We start from the raw sequence: 24,909 nt of genomic DNA on the forward strand, positions 1-24,909 counted from the left end.
CACAAATATCTATGACTTGTTTTAGACCACAAGTTTCAAAGATCTTTCCTTTCTTTTTAAAACTTTGTGCCTAGTCAAACTATGTCACATAAATTAGGACAGAGAGAGTACCTTTTAGTAATATAATAATGAATTTTTTATTATAAAAAGTATTATAATTTAATTAATTGAAAATATCAATAAATTATTTTACTTAGTCCGCTTCTCCCATATATGACTTTCCGGGTTTGGTTCTCCAATTGAAAGATTTGAAATACACCTTCTCCTACCGAGTTTCATGCCATCATCTCTTTCTACTCAACAACACTGAAAAGCGCTTTCATGTGTTAGCATCTATTGTAGTCTTAAATTTTTAAGTATAGACCAACTTCATCATTTTAAGAAAATATGTGTATACGTTTCTTGACCGTTTATATTTCGTCTTCTTGATGTTATTCCTCATTATTTGTGTGAGACGTATGTGTCCAAAATTAGTGCATTTTTATCCTTACCCAAAGGTATAAGTTTTAAATCTTTTGGTTTTATGACTTCTTTAGCGGTTTTTGTGTTCAATTTAAATCGTTATTTCTTTTTTCCTGAATTTCTCTTCTTTAAATTTTCTCTAAGCGTACCTTTACCATTTTCTGAACTTATTATCATTATTTAAATGTCCTATTTTTTATTTTGCAATTGTCTCCTACTTCTTCATGTGAACCCACCTTAATTTTTTTTTCTATTATAGAAGAGTGGGTATATATATATATATATATATATATATATATATATATATATATATATATATATATATATATATTCATTCGTAGACTTGTATTGTGTTGTCCCTTGTCGGGAGTACTTTTTAGTCTATACCTATCCATGTGCAGTAAGAAAGAAAAGAGTACAGGTACGAGCTTATAGATACACAGTGCAACAGAAACCGAGCCCAATATGCGGCCCAGTAGCTATATATATATGTATGTATGTATGTATGTATGTGTGTGTGTATTGCATTACCGAGCCTCTCAAGACCGAGTAGACACTTACCGAGCCTACATAGCCGGTTAGACACTTACTGAGCCCATGTGGCCGAATAGTCACACACTTACTGAGCCCTATATGCGGCAGGTAGCTATATATGTTTTGCATTGCATTGGTGTGTGAGTTGAGACAGAAGCATATTAGTACTTATTCAGTTTATCATTAACTCCTAGTACTTTCAGTTATTAGAGTTTTCAGTTCGGTTTTAGCTTTCAGTTATTCTCATTTGCCTTACATGCTCGGTACATTATTTCGTACTGACGTCCCTTTTCCTGGGGCGCTGTGTTTCATGCCTGTAGGATCTGACAGACAGGGAGATAAACCTCAGGAGTAGGTTTGCCGAGCATCAGCTTATTGGTAAGCTCCACCTCTTTCAAAGTTGTCATAATCAAAGTTTGGTTGTACAGTTAGCATGGGTAGACCGGGGCCCCTGTCCTGACCACAATACAACTGTTATCTGTAAAGGCTTGTAGACATGTTTTGGGTATTGTACAGTTGTCAGTTTGAGGCCTTGTTGGCCATTGTATATGTCTTTTGAGTTGTATCTTAACAATACTTATGGTGGCCTCGTCGGCCCGTTTTATATATATGTTTTGGAGTTGTTTCAGTTTCAATTGAGATAGTCATCATTTACAGTTTATCTTGAGTATGGCCTTATCGGTCTACATTGGTATTGTTTGCATTTCATGTTGGCCTTATGGGCCTAAGTATGCTTAATTGCATCCAGAGTTACAAGTTACAGTTGGTACATTCGGTCAAGTGAGGCACTGGGTGCCAGTCTTGTCCCTCCAGAGTTGGGGCGTAACACTAACAAATTGCAAGACAGTTGAAGAGACGTTTAAAACCATTACTCTCTTAAAAATTTGTAAGAAGCTAGTGCTCATTATGAACCATAAATTTTATGTTTGTAATGTAGCTTATTTTCTTGTGGTTTTATGTAATCAGGGGCGGACCCACGTGTAGTGGTCCGAGTGCTCGAGCACCCTTTGATCCGAATGCGAACTATATATCCTTTTATAGAAATTTCTTAAGATGTGATATATTGCAACTTTTCTACTCCCCAACAATGCAACTAACCACATTACTCTCCTCTTTATTACAATTCCATTTTCACTCCAAACCCTAAACCCTCCAAAATCTTCCATTCATTTTTAATTTATTACCCCCTCAATCTCTACTACACAATGACTACTTGTTTTCTTCTTGAATTGTTGGGTTGATGGAATCGAGGAATATGTTGGCGCCAGGATTTAGATTTCACCCGACAGACGAGGAGTTGGTTAGGTACTATCTACGGCGTAAGGTATGTGGAAAGCCCTTGCGATTTGATGCAATATCTGACATTGATATCTACAAAGTTGAACCATGGGATCTTCCAGGTCAGACCCCTTCTACAGCATTCTTTTTTTCTTTGCTCTACACATTCTTTACTCTAACTCTATAATGTTTGTATAATGTTGTATGCCACCGCTGCGAAAAAGAAAAGGGTGGAATATATTATGTTGGGCTGTCCACTTCGACCCCGTTTATATATGCATTCCTAATATAGTGTTTGGTATCCCCTTTAAAACTCATTATCTGGAGGTGGCATAAGTTGATGAAAATCAAGAAGCTATATTGGGCTTTTGTTATTTAGGGTGTCAACAACAAGCTCTTGTGAACCCAAGAATTGGTATGTGGACTTGTTTTCAAATTCAAGAAGCCCAAGGATGATTTCAAGCCCAAGAAGCCAAGTTAAAATTATTTCCTTCTTAAATTAGGATTAGTTGTTTTCCTTGCTCTAGTAGGTTTTACTTTCCCCTTTCCTTGTAGAATAGGGATTTTACTTTCCTTGTTTTAGCTATTTCCTTTCTAGAGTAATAAGGATTTGTAGTCATCAAAGAAGAGACCCTAGGCCTATATAAAGAGTTCTTATTCTTTGTTAAACACTATTCACGTTTTGAGCAGAAACCTAAATTTTGCAATAGAGTTATTTTCTCTATTTGGTGTTCTTTATCCTTGTTTTTGGTTCCAAGCAAGGTGGTGATAGTCTTTATCTTGTTTTCAATAGCGTGTGGTGTTTCTTTATCACGTTAATTGATTTCAAGTGGTGACTTAGGAACTTTATTTGTTTTGATCATTCAAGAACGCGGTTCTTGATTAAAATTCGTTCTAGTTCATACCCAAAACCTTAATTTTCTTTCCATCGTGCCGGCCTCAATACTTACTTGATTTAAACGATTCAATAGTTATTTTTATAGTTCAGATTGTCATCTTTCACATAGCTTTTGAATCACTTTAATCCAACGCCTATAACTTGAGATACGCCCGTTTCTTGAATCTGCCCATCAAATCGCTTCAAGAACAAGATCCTGGTCGATTGGTTCTTTGTTAACTCGAAGAATCACATCATAAGTACTTTGTATTAGTTCTTCACTTTGGTATCATAATCCCTGCGGAAAAAATCCAACAACAACATACCTAGTGTAATTCCAGAGGTAGGGTTTGGGGAGGCTAGGGTGTACACAGACCTTATCCATACCTTTGTGGGGGTAGAGAGGCTGTTTCCGAAATATTTGTACAAAGTAAAGGATACAAAATCTAAGGATGTATACAAGTTATGCAAATTTTGCCAATCTCAGTAGCTAAACAACAAGAAAGAATAGTAAACTTACTTTACTACGCCCACCCAGATCTTTGAGCCGTCCACCCGACTTCACTCTTTCATTTCCATCCACAAGTTCCTAAAGCGATATAAAATCAGCAAACATTAATTACAACAACATAGCCAGTGTAACCCACAAAATGGGGTCTGGGGAGGGTTGAGTATACGCACACCATACCCCTACCTCGTGGAGGTAGAGACGTTGTTTCCAAAAGACCCTCAGCTCAAATAATGCATAACAGATCAGTTTTAAAAAAATAAATACAGAAGTAAAGCAGACATAGATAATAGCGGAACAGTAACAACAAAATAATGCAATAACCGAAGAAACAGAACAATAGGTAGATACTGAAATCGACGGACAAGAAACTATGCGAATAGAACTAATGCTACTGGTATGCAAAATCCATCCATGTATCAGTATTCATCACAGAATGGTCCATCTATTTATCGCTGCATAATTAGTGAGTAATAGTTTGTGCATGATCCACGTGACCCCTAAAGGAACAAGATTTCATCTTCTAGATTTTCGGGTAGTTTTTCTCTCTTCCCCTTTTAGATGTTGACGTATTATTAAGGGCTTATCGCCACATCGACTTCCTCTCAGCTTCACCTCTTAACTGATATGGACAGTTTGTTCGCATGCTGAACATTCTTTATTTACATAGGTTTTGAGTGTGCATAGCTTAGTTTAGTTGGTCTTGTCAGTCTGTATGACGTATCCGCTCTCTTAATTGGCATTTTCATGTCGAGTGGAGTCGGAACATTTTCATAGCTTCATTTTGGAGGCTTAAATTCTGCTTGCAGGCATCTATCATGTGTACAGTGTTAAAGTGGAATGTGAGCTGAACGAGTAAGATGTAGCATAAATATTTTCATTTTGTCTGTTAACAAAATTAATCTTTCATGTTTTTGGCATGTTAAGCTGCATTACTTATAAGTAGTTGTGCATCACAACTTGGTTACCTATTTGGTTTCTGTTTTGGTTGACAGGCTGAGATCTGCATTTTGTTTTGATTGAAATTTATGTTATTGTTTTCGTGACTTGATTTTCACAATATTGTGAATTCCACAGTAAGCTTAGTCTAAACTATGGTGGTTTAGGTATGTCAAGGTTGAATACAAGAGATTTGGAGTGGTACTTTTTTAGTATGCTTGACAAAAAATATGGTAATGGAGCAAGAACTAATAGAGCAACAGAACAAGGCTATTGGAAGACAACTGGAAAGGACAGGGCTGTTCAGCATAAGTTTCAGGTTGTGGGAATGAAGAAAACTCTGGTTTATCACAGTGGTCGGGCTCCAAAGGGTCAGAGGACTAACTGGGTGATGCACGAGTACAGACTGGTTGACGAGGAGTTAGATAAAGCTGGAATTCCGCAGGTGAGCTGTTTGTATGAGTGTGTTATAAAACTTTTTGAGGATCTGTGTCATATTTATCAGTTTAAAATTTGTTAGAGTCTTAATAGTTTGGTTTATATTAATTTTTTGGTATAATCAAAGTAATGGTTGTTAAAGGTTAAAAAAAAGAAAAAAAGAAAAAAAAATCAAAGTAATGGTAGAGATCTATAACGATCTTTTGAGCTTGATAGAGCTATGACTTTGCATAGATCTTTTGTAACATCAAGTTGGTGTTTTTGCTTGTCCTTGGGTGAAATATTTGTGAAAATAAATATTTGAAGCATCCCTTCCCTCCCCGAGCCCCTACAGGTAAATAGAGAGAGAGAGAGAGAAGATAATAGTAAATGTGTAGAGTGAATGACAATTATTTCCGGCTGTTATCAGAAAGTCCGCAAGAGTTACCCCCCCAAACCCAAACACCAAATAGAAATGGTTTATTTATGCAAGCCATTTACATCTTTCAGGCTTAAATTCCCTTCCAACTTATTTTCTACCTTTTCTTATTTTTACCCTTCTTTTGTGGTGGAAAGGTTGCATTCGTGTTATGCCGTGTCTTTCAAAAGAGCGGTGCTGGGCCAAAGAATGGGGAACGGTATGGGGCACCTTTTGTTGAGGAGGAATGGGAGAATGACGAGCTAAAAATGGTTCCACAGGAGGAGAATGCTGAGGAAGTAGAATATGGAGATGATATCTATTTAGATGGATATGATCTTGAACAGGTATTTCATCTTTTATGTGCATGTTACTTTTCATCCCATTTTGTGTATGCATGGGTCTTGTGTAGAGCCTGATTACTCTCTCTCAAAATGCTAAAAATTGTTATGTAGCATTCAACTGAAAGTAGCATTAATGCACCAAATTTCTACTCTCCTTTCTCTACACCTTCAGTGCTTTGGCTTTTTTTTAAAAAAGTAATTGGTATTTTTTTTTTTTTGAAACTTGTGTTAAAGAATGTGAATGCACCAGCCGGGAGAAGTAATTGGTATATATATCCTTATCATAAAAAGTACAAGAGATATTCTCGGAAACACTTAGCTTGCAAAAGCAAGCAAAAGGTTACTATTACTGAAGAGAAGAGCCACATATTTGTTGGCATGGACAAGTTGTATACTCCCTCCATTTCAATATGCAGAGATTGCTAAGTTGCTCGGACTCTTCACTTCCAGTGCCGCACCCGTGTCGACACGACACACGTGTGGGTTCCGCACCCGCTCTGGTCAACTGATTTTGGGTACTTTGACCAAAATCAACGGAAAAAATGGGATAGATAAAAATTAAAGCTAAGGTAAAACTGAAGAAAATGGAATACCTTGTATATATAAATTTCTATGTCAGTCCTTTTCCTTTTATCTCCTTTTAGGATTCACCTCTTGATTAATATTTTCTCCTCGGAATACCTTGTAAGTTTTCCCCGTAATGTCTCATAATTTAGACATATTCTTATAGCTCTATTTGTAGATATTTGAATTATTTTTGGCTGAATCCCCGCACCCGTATCCATAGCTGGATTCGTAGCCCTGAATCATAAAATTTAGATCATGGAGGATTCAACCTCTAGATCTGCACCCGTATCGGACACCCACACCCGAGTCCGAGCAACTTAGGTCATATGGGGAGTATAAAAAAGTGATAAGGAAATCTGATTTTACACGGTATAATTTTAGTCACTTTATGTGCAATGATTTAATGATAATTGATATTATCACCTATGGGGACGTTGGGTTTGGATTGTAGAGGATATAATCTCCACATTAAAAGTAGCATAATTTTAAACCATGGTTGAGATTTAAAGAAATTTAATCTCCACATAGAAATCAACACTAATTAATAAGTAAAACATTTGGTTCCTGTTTTTGTCTTCCTCATGAATGATACTTGCATTAATCATGCAGACATCTATATATTATTTTATGCAGAGCAAGATGTGGAATAAGAATCTGTTGGGGCCTCTGATGACTTCGTTGTTGTTGTTTAACACCATTTGCCCTTTTTTTTTAAGGTTTATAAATCTTCGTTCTGCTCTTTAACCTGTTGTTCAGAATATCTTTAGTTTCCAGATCAAATATAAGCAATGGCTGGTTTAATTTCGTTAAAACTGTGCCTAAAATTGGTACTAACTTTCTTAATATCTTGCACAAGATTCTTGGAACTCAGACCCCTGTGGGTAGTGCTTCTATTAATATGAACTGCTCTGATGGCCAAAATTGCACTAATAGCGAAGAAGCAAATGACTGCTTCGAAGATGCACAAAAATGGCTGCAACAACCGGATGAGCGGAAGTCACTTGATCCAGCAGTTCAAGACATTGCAGATAATCCTGTCAAGCATAACTGCGTTGGTGAATCAAGCAAGAGTGTGAACTCTGAGTATGTGAATTACTTGCTTAACGGACCAACAAATGATGCAAGTGATGACTTACAATTTAATGACGGGGCATTCCTTGAAGCAAATGATCTTTCAAACCCGGCTGAGGTTGATAACTCAGGGTTTAACATGCTTGATGAGTACCTCACTTACTTTGATGCAAATGACGACTTCCAGAATTTGGGTTTTGATCCTTCAGTTCTAATTGAAAATGATGATCGGGCATCTTTGCCTGAGAAGGTAGCATTCCATATCAACTTTGCTATTTGTTACTGTGTTTTTGTTCATTAAAGCTTACTCCCTTTCTTCTGGCATATCAGAAAATTGTTGATGTAGCTCAGCAAGATACTGCACCAATTGAAGGGCTCGCAGAACCTAAGAACAGTATCTCATCATCCTCGATAGAGAAACCAACTGAATTTTTAGCAGGTATTTTAGGTGTTTAGTTTTGGCCTTTTACCAGTTATATCTTTTGATATCTGCTATTTAGTCTTCTAAATTTGTGCTTAGATTGGACTGATTAACAATCACCACGTCAATTCGTTAAATCTCATTGCAACTCATGTTTCAATGTTGCAGATCACCAGTATCGATTTATGAAGCAAGCAAGCCAGATGTTAGGCAGTATTCCTGCTCCTCCTGCATTTGCTTCAGAGTTCCCTACAAAGGGTGCTGCTCTCCGTCTGAATTGCATGTCTCAGTCTTCGAGTTCAGTGCACGTTTCTGCTGGTCTGATTCAAATAAGGAACATGACAGTGGCTGGCAATGGGACAGACTGGTCATTGCGCAAGCACAGTTATTACAACATTATCCTATCCTTTGGCTTGTCTCGGGGTAGTGATAATTCTGCCACTCTGGAATCAGTTGCTAGCTTTCCTGGAAAAGCGACATTTATGGTATCCAGGGGCTTGTTCTTTTGGGTCCTAGTTCTTTCCATGATCTTCAAAATTGGGACCTTGATTTGTGCCAGGTAAAGTCTAGGAATTTGAGGTAGTTAAATCAATACTAGGCTCAAGGTTTTTCCCCCTCAAAAGAAATTCTCGGCACCTCATTAGGACTCTCGACAAAAACTCAATGCATACACCTGTGGATGGAGTTTAATTTTTCATTTACAGTAGGTAGTAGACTGAAGGTGCAAATGCTGTCTCTGGATTCTCTTGACGTAGGACGTGAGTAAATTAAGTTGTGCGTTTTGAGCTTCCAGCTTGGAAGCTTTACCAGTTTCTTTTCAGCAGTACATGGGCGGGATTATGCTTAGATGTGCGTGTTTTTATAGCTTGATGCCTTTTAATCTCATCGGAAACAAGTTTAAATGGTCGTGTTTCAAGAAAATCAGATAGGGTTGCGCATAGATTTCCTCATCTTTTCTGACTCCCAGAAAACGGATCCAGAATCTAAAGCAGAGTGGACATAATTTTATTTTATGTTGTGTTTTCAATTCTTAGTACTTTTTTTTCTTGTGCGAGCGGAAGCAATGAGTTGTGGAACTCACAAATGGATCTACTTTTGGCGTGCATCCCGGATTACTTCAGTTGGCACTGACCTCTGGTAATTTGTTTGAGGCGGCATTAGTAGGCATATGTTTAATGTAGGGTCCAAAAAATCACTTTGGTGGAATGGATGAAATTCCTTGACCATTAAATTGAGATCTTGAGTTTGAGCTTTGATAATAAAAAAATCTCCTAGAAGGGAGCACATTTCCTTTTAGTGAACTTTGCGTCACAACACGAATCATTATAAGTCCAGGCAACATATTTAGATACTGGATGGATAAGCAAAACAAACAAGAAAGAAAAATGCGAGAGTATGGTTGAATCCTGTAAGCCAAATTGAATACAAAGTCTTGTCCGAGCGTTTGAAGAACTTCATCCCCTGTGCCAGCAGATGTGTGAATTGACCTTTCACTTTTCAGATTTTGGCTTGGTGTTCCATATTCCTTTTCTTCTTTTGAAAAGCAACGTGTTCCAAACAACTCTTTGAACATGTTCTTATTTTTTCAAAATTTACATCGAACTTGTTTGGTATCTCGCTTAACTGTTTAGAGTAGAAAGGAAACGGATAAGGTAGACAGAGTACGTGTCACACGGAACATAAACTCTCGTACATTGGCCTATTCTCAGGAGAAAAGAATTGAGCTATCGAAAATTTGAGGTAATAAAAAGACCATTCTCCAAAAGACCCGAAGAAACCCAAGATTTATTGAATAGCGTATCTTCCATGAACTAAAGAATGAACAAAGACAAAGCTAGCAGTAAACGACGTGCATATTCTAAATATGATAACTAACGTGTTCGATTATTCGTTTTCTGGGGTCAATGGGGTCAATTGACGCTCTTTTGTACATCTAGAAAAAACCGTTTGGCTTTTCAAATAGTAATAGTGAAGGCCGGCTTCAGGGTAAAGCTGCTGAAGCGGCGGCCTTAGGACTCAAAGAAATTTAGGCCCCAAAATTGTTTGATATGAAATAATCAATACAAAGTGCTGATTTAAACAACGATTATTATGTTATTATTTAAAAAAAAAAATCTCTATTTTTAGAAGTTGTGCAAATATAGTCCTTGAAAAATTATCCTTCCGGATAACGTTAAATTATCGTCTAACGTTTTCCCATATATTTTCAACCTTACAAATAAAATACTAGACGATCATTTAACATTTGTAATGATTTTTAAAATTTTAGCCCGTGATCTAATGTTCCCTCATAGAATTTGCAATTTGTCAAAAGAAATATTTAGACCGTAATTTAAAAGATCCATAAATTTTTTTTTAAAAAAATCTTTTACTAAAAAGTTACCTCCTTTTGAAACGACTGGTGAAAATATATTAAGAAAACGTGAATGTCAACTAAAAGATATGAATTTTGTTATTCAAAACTCAGTACACATAATACAAAACTATATCATAAAAGTAATTGATTACTTTACATTTCAAGAAGCTAAAGAAATTTTTTAAGTTAAATAAATATAATTTTATTAAATAACTTTAAGCCTCTTCTTAAGTTTGGCTGCCACGAAATTTGTTAAGCCGCCCTGGTAATAGTGTACAAATATGCAGAGTAAGTTAAAAAAAAAAATCTTTTGGTGGTTCATGAATGGGTGTGCGTGCAACAAGCACCATAGGAGGATCAGGCTACCAGTTCAAATAAATTAAGTACATAGAGGAAGCTGTGAAGGTACATTAAAAGATGGGGATATATACAATCCAACATAAATATTACATCCTTGTAGCCATAGCTTCTCCAGTATAGTGCTACTTATGAAATTTTCCAATTAAATCAGTGAAGGGTCATTCACACGATTGCCCTTCAAATGCACTGGTCTTTAATTTTTGTCCTTCATCTAATACCTCAAGATTCTGGGTTCGAACCTCAACTCAATAAAAAAAAAAAAAAAGAATTTCACAAGGTAGAGGTTTGTAGCAAAATTAGGTCTAGTCGGGCAAATTAAGATTTCAGGCAAAGGTTTGTCTTAAGGAAAACTTCTATCCAAAATTAGGCCTATTCGGGCAAAGTTAGACCTAATTTTAATACAAACTATTGCCTTGCAATTTTTTTTTTTAATATTTGACTGAGCAGGTGTTCGAACCCAGAATCTATGGATTTTAGGTGAAGGGCAAAAACTAAAGATTTCAAATTTGAGGGGTAAAAATTAAAGACCATTGCCTTTGAAGGACATTCCACACAAAAAAATGATATTACATTAAATCTGTCACCAATCAGAACACACTCTTCAGCTAAGCTGCTCAAATTTGGATTTCTTATGTTTCATTGATTTCTGGGGCCTTAATACTTTTATATTTAGGAATTTCCCTGATAATGGTTGCATTGTTTGTTTGAGCCACAATAATAATGCACTTAATTGATACGTCCACCATCTATTTTGATCAATATTATAATTGTTTGGGTTGTAGAGATGGAGGAAACTAGAATTATTTTACATGTTTCTTCTATGTGGTATGTGGTCTTGTAGCGCTTAACCTTCTAAATTTAAGACCTTCTAGGTTTGCATTTTCCTCATTTGTGGTAAGAGCTAGAGTAGTGGCACCATTGTCGCATGAATGCTTTATTTGGATGGCTATGGTCGAAATGAATAATGAATAATTATTGACACTAATCATTTATTTGGGAGTTCGATTTGCTTACTTTTGTAAAAAGAAGAAGCCAACTTAGCAAGCTCAAAACCAAAAATCCGAAATAACCAAACTGAATCATCTGAAACCGAACTAATCCAAACATTTGTATCGTAATTTCTTTAACCCGAAAATCAAAATTCCAACCTGGAGCTCTCATATCCAATCTGAATTGCCCCAACGCCCACCCCAAGCGGCAATCAGATCTATTTAACCTACAAATATCATTTGAATACAAATTACATTTTCATTTACCTGTGTTCACAGAATCTAACCCGTTCTGCAAAGCAGGCGGACCGGTCAAAAGCCATCGATAACCTGGCCCTATGGTTTCACATTTCTCCAGGAAGCATTGTGTCTCCGGGAAGATCACATACAGCAATACCCTAAAGAGACAAAGATTCAGTCAGTCCACTGGGGAAAACACAAAATTTAAAAGACCAGTACCAGTTGGCTTATTTCTCACGACCCTGAGGAGAGGGGAAAAACAAACAAAATAAAACAAAACCTCACCTCCCCTGTAAGATGCGCGACACATTTCTTCTCAGCAAGCAACTCGTCTTCTGACTGCGAAACCGTATACAAGCACCAGATTAATTAACTGCTTCATGAATCTCTATGTGAACAGAAAGTAGCATTGAGTTGGAGCTTTTTAGCTTTATATGTTCGACATGCTCCATCAAATAACTTCTTTTTTATTTTTTGGTAAATTCTAGTAGCTCAGTTGGTTGGTTAGCTGAACTTTCAACTAGTGGGTGAGAGTTTGATTCCCTACCTTGTAATCCCCTCTCCCATTTCCCCTTCCCTGGCATAACCCCAATTTTAAAAGAAAAAAAACATCTTTTTTATGAAGAAACAATTAGTTCCAAAATCTAAGAGAAAGGTAGATAACCTTCTTTATTCGGCTTCGGAGGTAGTCATCAAATATTACATCCTTGACAAGTTCATAGTCACCATCACCCTGCAAGCATACGGTATATTAGACCCGATATTGATTTGCACAAAAAAGTCAACCAGATAAAACTGGGAACTGAGGGAAATAACTAACTTTTGATCTGCATGGCATGCTGAAAACTATATCCTCTGCTATCCCATAAGGATTTCCATTGGTGTACACCTACATTATCAGATCAAATTACTTGGAAACTCATAAATAACCATCGTATACCATGTAACTGGACAATAAGGAACCATAAAACTAGTTATATCACACGTGATAGAACATATGGTTGCATCAAATGTTAATAAGTTTATATCCAATAAAAGCATGGCTTCCGTTTCAGCTAATTATGTCCATTCAATCAGGATCAAGTCTGTGGGCACGGAGTGCCACTGCACCCGCTCCTTTGTGCCAATGAATAAGAAACTTAATAAATACACACCCCACTCACACACAAAGACCGAAAGCGCATCTATAAGTCGATAAATCTCCATTTGGAATTTTAAATGAACAGGGTGAAATTCATCCACCTTATCAAAATTCAGCAAGCCCATTTTCCCATTAACTCGTTGAAGTCACTAATAGACAACTCAATTCTCTTATAAAGAAGAATCCATAAACTTACACCAGTGGAGAACCAATCGCCTTCAGGTGTAGGAGTCACAAGAGACCTTATTGCATCAACAACTGATACAGCAGTCGACGCAGCAGAAGATCTTCCCCATTTCTGAATAAGTACACCACCTCTCTGTAGATCAATGCTAAGCATTAGAGATTCTGTTGACAATAACACATGAAAGGCACAAAAGAAAACTCTGAGAAGTTTGAGACCGTACCTTTTGAACCTTTTCAGTGAACCCTTCCTCTAACCATTTAGTGTCTCTAATGACCTCTTTGACTGGAAATCCATTAATTTTTGCATTTAAAAAATCTGGAACCTGATAGCAATAAACAGACCTAACTTATAAAAAGAACAGTAAGCAAGTGAAAATAGCTTTGGCACCAGTGGATGAGAATCTTATTTAAACCTGAGTGGTCGAGTGGTTTCCCCATATGGTCATATTAGATACTTTGTCATAGAAGACTCCAGATTTCAAAGCAAGCTGCACAACCATGAGACTCTATCTTACCTTTTGATGTCAAAGAGCCTAGTAATTAAATTATATGATGTTTAATGAAGTGGCTTACCTGGCATTTTGCTCGATTTTCATCTAATCTTGTCAACGCATGAAAATTCTTTGCAGGTATGTCTGGAGCATTTTTCAAACAAATCAATGCACTAGATAGGAAAAGAAAGATATTAGCAATGAACGGAGCTGTTTATATAAGGAGACTTGACATTCAGTGACATAGCATATTACTTGGTATTACAAGGGTTTCCCACCACTATCACTTTGACATTATGAGATGCAACAGCATTGAGAGCTTTTCCCTGTAATGATTTGGCAAAAGATATGAAAAACTTGACTCACTAGCTTATGAGGATAACAAGTAGAAGAAGATACCTGCTCAGCAAAGATTTGCCCATTTATATCCAATAAGGCAGCTCGTTCCATTCCAGGACCTCGAGGCTTTGCTCCAATGAGAAGTGCCCATTCAGCATCCTGGAACACCTCATAAGGATCTATACCTATGCTGACCTCCCTAAGCAAAGGAAACAAGGAATCTTCTAGTTCCATAGCAACTCCTGCATGGTGACATCTACGTTTTAGTAAATAAAAAATGTAGGAATTCCATCATTGTCCTACAGTTAGTGAGAACGAATAGCATAGAAACCAAGTGGAGCAAACAGCTGAAAGTTGGGAAATCCATACAAACTATTACAAATAAGAAAGTCAAAATTTTAATCCAATGTCAGACAACAAGCACTTTTTATTTTATAATGTTGTTTGTATGTGCTTAAATCATGTGACCATCTAAGGACAGATAAGAACAGTTAAGTCACAAACATACGGCCCCCACCCCCTAAAAAAGGAAAGGAAAAGAAGAGAAAAGAGGAAACAACATATTATGTCCGTGAAGGATCCTCCAAAAATGTAGATGCTGATGGTATAGGGAAAATACCTACCTTCAAGGGCTTGGATTGACCGCTCAGACCCCAATAATTTTAATGCAATTGGTTGATCCTGCCCAAAAACTGCTCCTGATGCAAGCTGGAAAAATTGAAACCATTATGTACTTTCCCAGGCTTTATGAGACTGAATAAAAAGCTTTCTGAAAATTTCACTTATGAAGAAGGTTCATAAGAACAAACATGATGATGCTAGATAACATAAGTCCAAACCGTTAATTCATACTTTAAGGTCATTATTAGATAAACTACTTGTGCAATTAGTGGGGAAGAGGGCTTCTTACTTTAAAAAGAAGATGATTAGAGATCATTCCGGCAGCACCAGATACAGAGACATTTATCATCTTCTTCCAAGAGCTTGTCTCTTCTTCCTGTTGAAAAAGATTATTCTTAAAATACAATACTAACTAAAAGCCGAAGATAGTTTCTGCTCGACTATTCATTATAACTTTGTGTTTCGGTAAACTGAAGATATTTCCGCTGCACTTTCATGAAGAGCTGGCTTGGGTTTTGGGTATGCATCATCCGAAACCAATTACTAATCCAACATACAACAGTTCTACAGTGTGCCTTTCCTTCTTCTTTCAATAAGAAACTCCAGCAGTTGAAGATAAGCCAGCAAAATTATTATGTTGTTTTTGGACCATTGGAGTATGTTTTTTTCATTGAATCGCAAATCCTCGTCTAAATTTTTACTGGCATCTTAATTACATCATTCACAGGGATTCAGACTCCACTTGTATATCTGTAAATTTAGGATCCCATATTAAGTGGATTTGAAATGACAACCATGCAGCTGAAGATACTCAAATGTGGTTTCTCATATGTCTATGTTTCCAGATCCCTTGGCATCAGTACTTGAGAATTTTCAACAGAAAATTTGGAAGAAATTGCTGGAACTGCTTCTTGTTTCTTCTATCTTGTCGTATAGTCTTTGGGAGAGGAATTGGATGAACTTAAAAGGGCATTGATTATATGTGTCTGATATTTCTGCCAAAATCTAGATGTCTAAGTAAATGGAATCCAAGCCTGCAAACCTACGGGTGAATATCTACAACTTGAAAATCCTTCCTGTGTGAAGATTAGATTGGTTTTGGTATGGCACCCAAGAGTGTGGCCTAGGGTCGATGAAGCTGGAGTAAAACCATAGGAAGACTAGGGTTCAAATTCCACCAAAGGAAAAAAGTTATTAGGTATATGTATTAGAGGTGGGAAAGTCCCGGTGCGCGCAAGTTGGCAAGGAATTCATTAGTATGAAAAAAGTAGATTGGGGCCAAAATCAAACCTGTTTTTGCCTAGTAACAAACTTTGTGGCCTTTGCCTAAAAAAAATCACTCATTCTAACCTTCCAAAATGGTTGTCATACCAAAGCTTTTACAGATTCTAAATTCATAAAATCTAAATCATCTCAATGAGCCATAGTAACGATGATTACTTAGTGCATACATCTATGTAGTTAAAAACAAAAATGATCCAAACCCCTAGAGTCTGCATGGAATTTAACTCAAACAGCAACTCTAGCAAAGGAAATACTTTGTAAACAAAAACTAATTAAACTGTTGTTCATATAAATTTAAAACTAGCGCACAATATGAATAGAAGAACTTACTGCTTTGAGATCATAAGTGAGACAGAAAACACCAAAGCATTCAGTTTTTTTAATTGAGTCATTACTCTGCTTGGCCACTGGTGCTTGAACTTCACTGACATATTAATTAAATCAACAAAAAAACATGTCATGTTAAAAATTGGAAAAAAGATGCAGTAAATGAAACTCTGAATTGGTTGTTGGAAGTGCACCGCTCATTTTTACACCTAGAGTAAACAAAAACTGGAAAAAAGTTTACAGAAGCGAAGAAATTAAAACATACTTAGAGGTAACAGAGCAACATATTTTAGCATAGTGGGTTCGTCTAAGAGTTAATGGAGGCTTGTGAGTTGATACATATTGGGAAAGTTGTGAAGAGTTACAAAGAGAAGTCGAGGGAATAAACTCTGCTACTGCCATGGCAGCAGAGACAAGGAAGACTAGTAGTAGTAAGTATGAATTAGTATGAGCTACAAAGTAAGAGAAAAGGTGAGATTTTTAATGAAATCTTGAGTATAATTTGATGCAGAGAGGACAGAGAAGAATTTTGTGGTTTTGGAGGGACAAGGGAAAAAAATGACAGTTCAGTTTGGATCAAGTGTTAATTTTGAGCCATGGTATGCGACACCTGTCACGTTATCTCATCCCATAAATATCTTCATCTTTTTTCATTTAAGATGTTGACTTAATCAGATAACGGTTAAAAACACTGCTTTTTTTTTTTCGGAAAAGGGCCAAATATATCCCTGTATTATTGAAAAAGGGTCAAATATACCCCTCGTTATATTTGGGTTCAAATATACCTCTGCTGTTAAACTATGAGATCAAATATATCCCTCCTTCGTTAAAATAGTCCAAATTGTACATCCTATCCTATGTGGCACTGCTATTAGATGGGGTGGATGTCACGTGACATTATCACCTCATCACCCCTAACCATTGTTATTGCTTTGCTCTGCCAACTCATACCGGGATTCTTTTCTCCACGCCACAATACTGTTTAACATAGTGAATACTTCTTTCACGTTGAAATCTCTTGCTCCTAGAAACTTGAGAAGAATTACATCACTTCTCTCATATGATAAAAGGGGTATTCCCCGTATAGATACTTCTTCTGGTGGTGGTGGTGTTGGTGACGTGTCCATTTTTGGTGCCTTCGCCACCGTGGCTGGTGGCTCCTCCACCGCCAGTACTTCAACAATTGTTTGCTTAATTTTTTCAACTGCCTCCACCTTTTTCTCCGTCGTGTCCGGGGGTGCCGGTACCGGAGTTGGTTCCGGCACCAGTGGATTTACTTTTTCCTCTCTTTTCTCCAAATCCTTAGTTCAACTGCCATTGTTACCGGTTCCGGTGCTGCCTCTGTTACAGGCTCTGGTTCTGCCCCCTTTGCCTACGGCGACGGCAGAGGTGGAGGGTGAAGAATAATTTTACGATAATGATCCCAAAATTTGAGTTTCATTGTAAGTCCATTATTGGTCTCTCTCTCAGCTTTAGTCACCATTGAAGGATTATATGGTGGTAATGGTATCGATGGTGGTGGTGGTGGAGGATGGTAGTGGTGGAAAGGAAGTAAATTTTAGTGGTGAAAGTGAGAAAAGTAAAATAGGTTAGGGGTGATGAGGTGGGAATGCCACGTGGCATCCACCTCCTCTGATAGCAGTGCCACGTAGGATAGGATGTATAACTTGGACTATTTTAACGGAGGAGGGGTATATTTGATCTCATAGTTTAACAGCAGGGGTATATTTGAACCCAAAGAATAACGAGGGGTATATTTGATCCTTTTCCAATAGTACAGGGGTATATTTGGCCCTTTTCCGGTTTTTTTTTTCGAGTTATGCACTCCAATTATTAGTTGTTTCTTTTTTCTACCTGAACTATATTCATCTAGCTAAACTATCAGGGTATAATTAATAGTTAGTCTAATCAATTTCAAGATATTTAGTATGTAAATGGTGTAATTTAGATAAAAAAAAAAAAAAAAAAACTGATGATTAGAGTGTGAAATTAAGAAAAGAGTGATAGTTTAAATATGTTTTTGACTATTAATTCTAATTTAAAATAAATATTACATTTATAGTCGTAGAAAATGGAATTTTTTTTGCTTATTATATTGCGGTAAACCTATGCAGAATGAGTTTGCTAGTAAAACGTACAAACCTTTATATACGTTTAAAGGGTACTATGACTCATATTGCAGTAAGAAAGACCCCGGGCGAGGCAAGCGATAATCCATCGTCTAAGAAAATCTTGTTAACTTCCTTTTTCTTAAATTTTAATTAAAATATTTAGGTGGTCTAACGGATGGAAAGTTGTTTCGATAAGCTTATAAGCATCTTTGATTTATTTACGCGTATACTCAACTTAGTTAAAATAGTCAAATATCATTGATTTTTTTTCAACTTATGACTTTTTAGCTAATAAGAATTTTTAATTTGACTAATTTTTAAATTTTCAAAAGAAAATTTTCTCTCAATTCATATATGACGTTCCTCCTTTTTACTGAGATAATTTTAAATTTATATTTTTTGTAAAAAAGATTGAGGATCATTTTATCAAAAGAATAATTTATCAAACACATCAATTGTTTATTATCAGTTTCAAAAAATTTACTTAAATACTTATCTATTTATTTATAAAATATTTATGACTTAATGATAGCTCCTTACAATCAACTAATTCAAACAAACTCTAATTCATTATATATCACAGGTCAAAAGACAAAATAATATTCATCTTCTTTGCTAATAAGATTGTAATAGTTTCATGTTCTTTTGGGAACTAACACTATTATATGTAAGTCTACCCAAACAAATTCTATTGTTCACTAAGATTATTATATATTCACATTTCTTCTTCTGCTTGGTCTCTATAAACTTCACAAATATATACATCCATCCAAATTCTAAGACTTTAATAAAAGTGTGATTGGATAAATAAGTGACACAACTTTATAGTTTCTAGAAGCACCTTGAGCATAGATTATAAAAACCAAACAAAAACAGATGAAAGGCACATACACACCTCAAATAGGTGTAGACTTGATCCCCAACATAAAGAGAGAGGGAGTATGTGTAAGCTGATGAAAAATTACATCCACGCTATTGTATTTTCCGGCTTTTCGAACGTCCTATTTATCGTGCATTATGGAGTCTGCAACTCATAATGCTCTTAGTTGAAACTTCATATATGCATGTTTGAAGTAAGAGACTCTCAGGCTTAATTTCAGACCTAAATGTCTGAAGTTACTGCAGAAGTAATATATCATGTTTGAAGTTGGCTTGTTGTATATCTGAAGTTTTTAAAACTTTAAATTGACAAATTTAAAGTTGATTATGATACAACTAAACTTAAAAATATACAAACTTCAATTATTTAGATAGAAATCCTCAAAGTAACTATCAATACACTTCCCCCCCCCCCCCCCCCTCCCCCACCCTATACTCTCGTGTGGACAAACTGTTAGTTAATCTTTGTTTTAAAAAAAACAATTAACCACTAAGTAATACTTAGTGGAGGGATATTTTATTAATATTAATAATCTAAACAAAAAGCACAGAGCAAACAAAAGCAAGTACACGGTCTAAAATCAGACCAAGCCCCAATTTTCGCTCTAACTTAAAAAATATATGAACTTCAATTATTTAGATAGAAATCCTCAGAGTGACTATCAATACACTTCCCCTTAAACTCTCGTGTGGACTAGAGTTATTTTGTGGACTAACTGTTTGTTAATATTTGTCTTGACGGTCATTAACTTATTTTTTAACTCTTAAACTTTCACTGAAAACTCACTTTAATAATTAAATTTTATTGATAATTCTTTACCCCCTAAATAATTTATACGTGAATTAAATTCAACCTTAATGACTGGCGTGGCGAATAAAAAAACAAATGTTCATATTTTGCACTTTCGAATGATCCCCACCTCAAATTACAAAAATCATTGTCATGGAGTTTGCAGCATAAAATCTTTCTCCAAGCCTTTTGTTCCTCCGACATAAACAACCCTTCTGTTCCTCAACTTCTCCAACATCACAGTAGCATTAAATTTTTGCAGCTAGATAATGAGCTTTTCTGGGTCTGCTTCTCGACTAACTTGGGAGCTTCACAGAGCCTTGTCGGCGCGCAAGCATAGGACGGATGTGAAATTGCTATTACGAGACCGGAGGGGTTTGGAGGATTGGATGACCTGTGGGTTTATGGCGATTTTGAGATGGTTTTTCCGGTGATTTTGTACGGTGGTTCACGGCGGAGGGCATGGGTGGGTCATGGTTCTTTTGCCATGTATCTCTAAATGAGAGTTGAAATTTGGAAAATGTTATGATTTTGAAACAATGAAAACTTGCTGTTTCTTTTTCATAGAAGAAGAAATTAAGAGAGAGAGTAGGAGGAGGAAGAGAAAGAGAGGGTATCTGACGTGTTACTGAGGTGGCCCGCGTGCATATCACCTCCCAATAATGAAACTGGTATTATTTGTATAAGGTAGTATTTAATTCACTTGAAAGTTTGTTTAGGGATATTTAAACGGCCTTAGAGTTTAATTACTAAAGTTAGTTTTCGGTGCAAGTTTAGAGGTGAATTTATGTCTTTTCTCTTTATTTTCGGATAACAGACGTTATTTATTAGGATTTGCTTTCTTACATTAAATTCTGGAGTTGAAATAGGGACGACTCAAAACGCATTAAGATATTGAGCCCGTTTGGATTGGCTTATAAGCTGTTTTCAGCTTTTTTGAGTGTTTGGCTGGGCAGCTTAAAGTCATTTTGTGCTTAAAATAAGCTCAAAAAAATAATTGAGTCCATTTAACTTAGCTTATCTAAAGCAGCTTTTAAGCTGAAAACAGCTTATAAGCCAAAAAAAAATAAGTTAGACTACTCAACTTATTTTTTTTTAGCTTATAAGCTGTTTGCAACTTATAGGCATAAGCCCATCCAAACAGGCTCATTATCATTTTCTAAATGAAGTTCATATATATTTTTATTTAAAGCTCATAAATTCTTGGAATGCAAAGCTTTAAACTAATTATTCCAAGAATTTGTTATTTTAATTGACAAATAGAAATAGTTGATTTCAGAAAAAACTGAGTTAACATTGAAAATGAAATTGTCTTAAAACAAGCGAAAAACTATACACGAAGTAAAAAAATCAAATCAACAAAGTAGGTCAATATCTTAATTAATAAAGGCAAAAGACATAGATTGCATCCTCAACTTTACCTAATGTTGACTTCACACTCCAATTAATAGTAGGGAGACCTGTTACCCCGCTAGCAATTTAAAAAGTGAATTTATTTATCTCCTGAGAGTTGATATGGCACAAAAATAAAAATAATTTAAAAAGAGACGCATTTTTGTTATTTTTTTTTTCTCTTTTTTATTGCAAAATTCATATTTTTGTAACACTCACCCACGCCCAGCCCCACCCCACCCTTTCTTCTGCTTCATGACAACATGTACAAAAATCACAATGTTGAGTGACGAAATAAAATTAAAATGGCCATTAGCAAAGAAAACAACCCTCTTCTTTTAAACAAGAACTTGCATTTTTCATCATATAGAGATGGTGTTAACATATCTTGGCCGGAAAATTTTTTCGGTCAACCTTCAATATATTTTATTTTTCTCTCTCACTTTAACCTGTCCTTAATATTATGAGTCCGGAACCAAAATGACCCCAAAAAAGACCTTTTGACCCAAAATACCGCAGCAACAAAAAAATGTTACTAAAGTACCTTTAACGCAGTAAATTACTGCGTTAAAGGAGGCCCCCATTTTTTTTTTCTTCTTCTTTTGGTTAGACTCCTCTTTCTTTACACTTTTTACTTACTTTAGTCATAGATTAATCATGCTTTGGGACTCCAAAACTTCAATATTTTATATAGAACCCTACTTATTTTTGTGCGATTAATAAGGTAGGCTCAATACATCACGGATAAGCAAAACTTCGGATTGTCATTTTAGCAGTTGAAAAGTGCTCGAAGTCCATTTTTGTTTGAAGACTTGTTGTCATTAACTTTAAGTTATTTATGTTTAGGTTTCGATTTAAGCGTGTTATTTTTTAGTCAAAATTGCATCATTCATATCAATTTCAAAATAATCAACTTGGATCATTCTTAACAATGTGAAAACACTTAAACTTATTCATTAATAACAAACACAAACTTGTTAACATACAATTTTCAAAGAAAGAAAAAACTTAAAATACATGAGCCTACACGTGCCCTTGAGTTGATCTGCCGCTAAACATACTAATATTCTTCAAATTAACAACATCATCATCAATTAAACATAAAACTAAAATCACAATATTCTTAATCATCATCTGAATTGAAGTCTTTAATAGCGTCCTCAGATGAATATCTTGGGTTTCTTAAGACAAATCTTCTTTCTGTAGATGTTAGTTCCCTACCGGTTGATGATTCTTGTTCTTCGGCCAACTTTAGCATGTAAAATCTACAACGTCTTGCTAGCATTTTGTTGTTTTCTTTTCTAATCCTTTGTACAGCAAACTCGCAAGTGTGTTCACCTACTCGAGGCATGGTCATTGAGAACCTTGTTGGGATTTGAGCGTTGAGATTTTCCAAGTCATGAACAAGTCGTTGTAATTCGGTGTAGCGATATGCCCATTCGCGACATAAACCACAATAATATTCACGTGGATTTGAATAGTTCAACTCGCGAAAATCGTCATTACGCTCTATTAAAAGGTGGGGCTTGAAATCGTCTAGCACGAATTCACTGTTATCGGTTGAGGAATCACCAGAATAGCTACTTTGATTTGAGTTGTCATCACCACTGCTATTCGAATCCTGTGGAAAAAATACCGACCAATCTATATTTCTACTATTCGACATTGAATTTTAAGTAGATACTAAGTAGCAAAAGGCTTTTTATATAGGTATCAAACTCAATAGGTTGTGGTATCATGACTATGACCCCACTAACTTTATTTAATACAGTACAACTATTAATAATATCATGGTGAATCATCGTCATCGGACATCTCACAGTCCGAATCCCACTTGGATCTAAATCTAACATAACTATATTGACAATATTCTACCCTGAGGCAACGTACTTTCAGCCGATTGTTCTCTTCGCGAAAACGACTGAGAGCAAAATTCAATTCTTATGGAGTGCCACGAGGCATTGACATAGCACCTTTTTTTGGGGTGTTTAAGCCCTAGTGACCTCAAGTTTTGTTCCAATGCTGTAGCCTCCCTAACATGCCAATTCCACTCGTCTGTCATCATATTGTTGTAACGTTGATTGTAGCTGTCGTTCGGGTTATTCGAGTATTCAAAATCTTCACCTAATTCCCATGTCCTACCCATTGCGTCGAATATGTCTCCTGGAGGGAACGTTGTAATACAACTAATATCTCCAAATTGGTTAAAAAATGACATAATAACTCAATTTTGTGTGGTTGGTAGTTATTCATCAATTATGTTATATAACACTCGTTAGCATCAAACGCAATTTTTAGATTCAAATTATGACGTTTTTCTGTATGACAACTCTGATTGACAACACAACACATAGATTTACTGCGTTATGTCAGAATAATGCAATAATTTACTGCGTTACAGATTACTAACGTAGTAAATTACTGCTCTATGTCAGAATAACGCATTAATATACTGCTAATTCCGACATAACGCAGTAAATTCATGTGTTATACAATTTCATGGGCACACTGCGTACTTAATTTGACTTGACGTAATGCTGCAAGACATACTAATTGCATGCGTTATATGATTCAAACGCGTTCAAACCTTATATAATACGGATTTTGTATGAAATGAAAACACAGTTTCTAAGTTTCATCCAATTTTTGTATTTTACACAAATTCTAAGGCCCCATTTGTCCATAGATATAAAAAAATAATCATTTTTTTTTTGGAATTTTGGAGTTGGAGCTGTGTTTGGCCATAGTTTTTGAAATTGTAATTTTTGGTGAAATGTAGTTGTAAAAAAGTGGAAAAAGTGATTTTTTTTTTTTGAAAAACAAGTTTTTTGAGTTTTTGGTATTCTGGAAAAAAGTGAAAAAAAATCCGGAAAAAAGTAAAAAAAATTTATGGCCAAATGGCACCTAAGTTTCATCCAAATTTTGCATTTTGTACTCCTAAATTAGTCAAAAAAATGGAAGATGTTTCAAAAATTAGGATTTCTTTATTCTGGGACGGAGAAATTATATTCGAGGAAAATAATTTGCGTTATGACTCTCCCCCAAAATACCATGTTAAGTTTCCACTTAACTTAAAATTCTCAAAACTACTCTAAGCCTTATATAATAGACTACAAGTGAGTAGGGGTGATTTTGATCAAAATATAATTGGAAGATATCCAATATCATTTACGTCGTAAGGTGTAGTTAGTTATGGACAGTGGCATATTCATGACGATGATTCTTTGACGGATTATTTGAAGGCGCCTTACGATTATAAGGAATGCATAACTTTAAACGTCCTTGAAACATACGTACAAAAGGTCCCCATTAATCGTCTTGAAGTCATGGCTATAGCTCCTCGGGAAGCCCGAAATAGACCTCGTCGGGAAAGAATTCAGGATGAAGTTACTGAAGCGGAACCTATTGATGAACACAATTACCCTGACATCAGCACTTAAGAAGGCATTTTGAGGAGTCAAATGCCTCTGGAAAGTTTAAGCCAGCAATTTGATGGGCAGTGGTAAATATTTATTATTATTATTATTATTATTATTATTATTATTATTATTATTATTATTATTATTG

General features: G+C 35.7%; 2 protein-coding genes across 2 annotated transcripts; one reads left to right on the forward strand and one right to left on the reverse strand.

Moving 5' to 3' along the window:
- The first annotated feature begins 2,042 nt into the window (after window positions 1-2,042).
- Window positions 2,043-8,786, forward strand: LOC132637314 (NAC domain-containing protein 78-like). Its single transcript, XM_060354426.1, has 6 exons — window positions 2,043-2,396; window positions 4,766-5,043; window positions 5,592-5,780; window positions 7,201-7,665; window positions 7,746-7,854; window positions 8,005-8,786. The coding sequence occupies exons 1-6, from the start codon at window positions 2,237-2,239 to the stop codon at window positions 8,397-8,399; spliced, it is 1,596 nt and encodes a 531-aa protein (XP_060210409.1). The 5' UTR covers window positions 2,043-2,236; the 3' UTR covers window positions 8,400-8,786.
- Window positions 8,787-11,611: 2,825 nt separating this feature from the next.
- On the reverse strand, window positions 11,612-16,727 carry LOC132637322 (malate dehydrogenase [NADP], chloroplastic-like). Its single transcript, XM_060354433.1, has 14 exons — window positions 16,436-16,727; window positions 16,174-16,267; window positions 14,849-14,935; window positions 14,562-14,646; window positions 13,999-14,180; window positions 13,855-13,925; window positions 13,682-13,772; window positions 13,522-13,596; window positions 13,330-13,431; window positions 13,119-13,241; window positions 12,602-12,670; window positions 12,446-12,514; window positions 12,067-12,120; window positions 11,612-11,939 (listed from the first exon to the last, which is right to left on the reverse strand). The coding sequence occupies exons 1-14, from the start codon at window positions 16,570-16,572 to the stop codon at window positions 11,886-11,888; spliced, it is 1,293 nt and encodes a 430-aa protein (XP_060210416.1). The 5' UTR covers window positions 16,573-16,727; the 3' UTR covers window positions 11,612-11,885.
- Window positions 16,728-24,909: the final 8,182 nt, after the last annotated feature.

This window comes from Lycium barbarum, chromosome 1, assembly GCF_019175385.1.
Source record: "Lycium barbarum isolate Lr01 chromosome 1, ASM1917538v2, whole genome shotgun sequence".
Classification (NCBI taxonomy): Eukaryota; Viridiplantae; Streptophyta; class Magnoliopsida; order Solanales; family Solanaceae; genus Lycium; species Lycium barbarum.

Bases quoted from the DNA above. Each gene is read 5' to 3' on its own strand.
- LOC132637314 (XM_060354426.1), top strand. From the start codon at position 2,237: ATGGAATCGAGGAATATGTTGGCGCCAGGATTTAGATTTCACCCGACA. The intron at 5,781-7,200 runs GTATTTCATCTT...ATCTTGCACAAG, and splicing joins ATGGATATGATCTTGAACAG to ATTCTTGGAACTCAGACCCC. The intron at 7,855-8,004 runs GTATTTTAGGTG...TCAATGTTGCAG, and splicing joins ACCAACTGAATTTTTAGCAG to ATCACCAGTATCGATTTATG.
- LOC132637322 (XM_060354433.1), bottom strand. From the start codon at position 16,572: ATGGCAGTAGCAGAGTTTATTCCCTCGACTTCTCTTTGTAACTCTTCA. The intron at 13,242-13,329 runs GTACGGTCTCAA...ATTGATCTACAG, and splicing joins TCACTGAAAAGGTTCAAAAG to AGAGGTGGTGTACTTATTCA. The intron at 11,940-12,066 runs GTGAGGTTTTGT...TTGTCTCTTTAG, and splicing joins TCGCGCATCTTACAGGGGAG to GGTATTGCTGTATGTGATCT.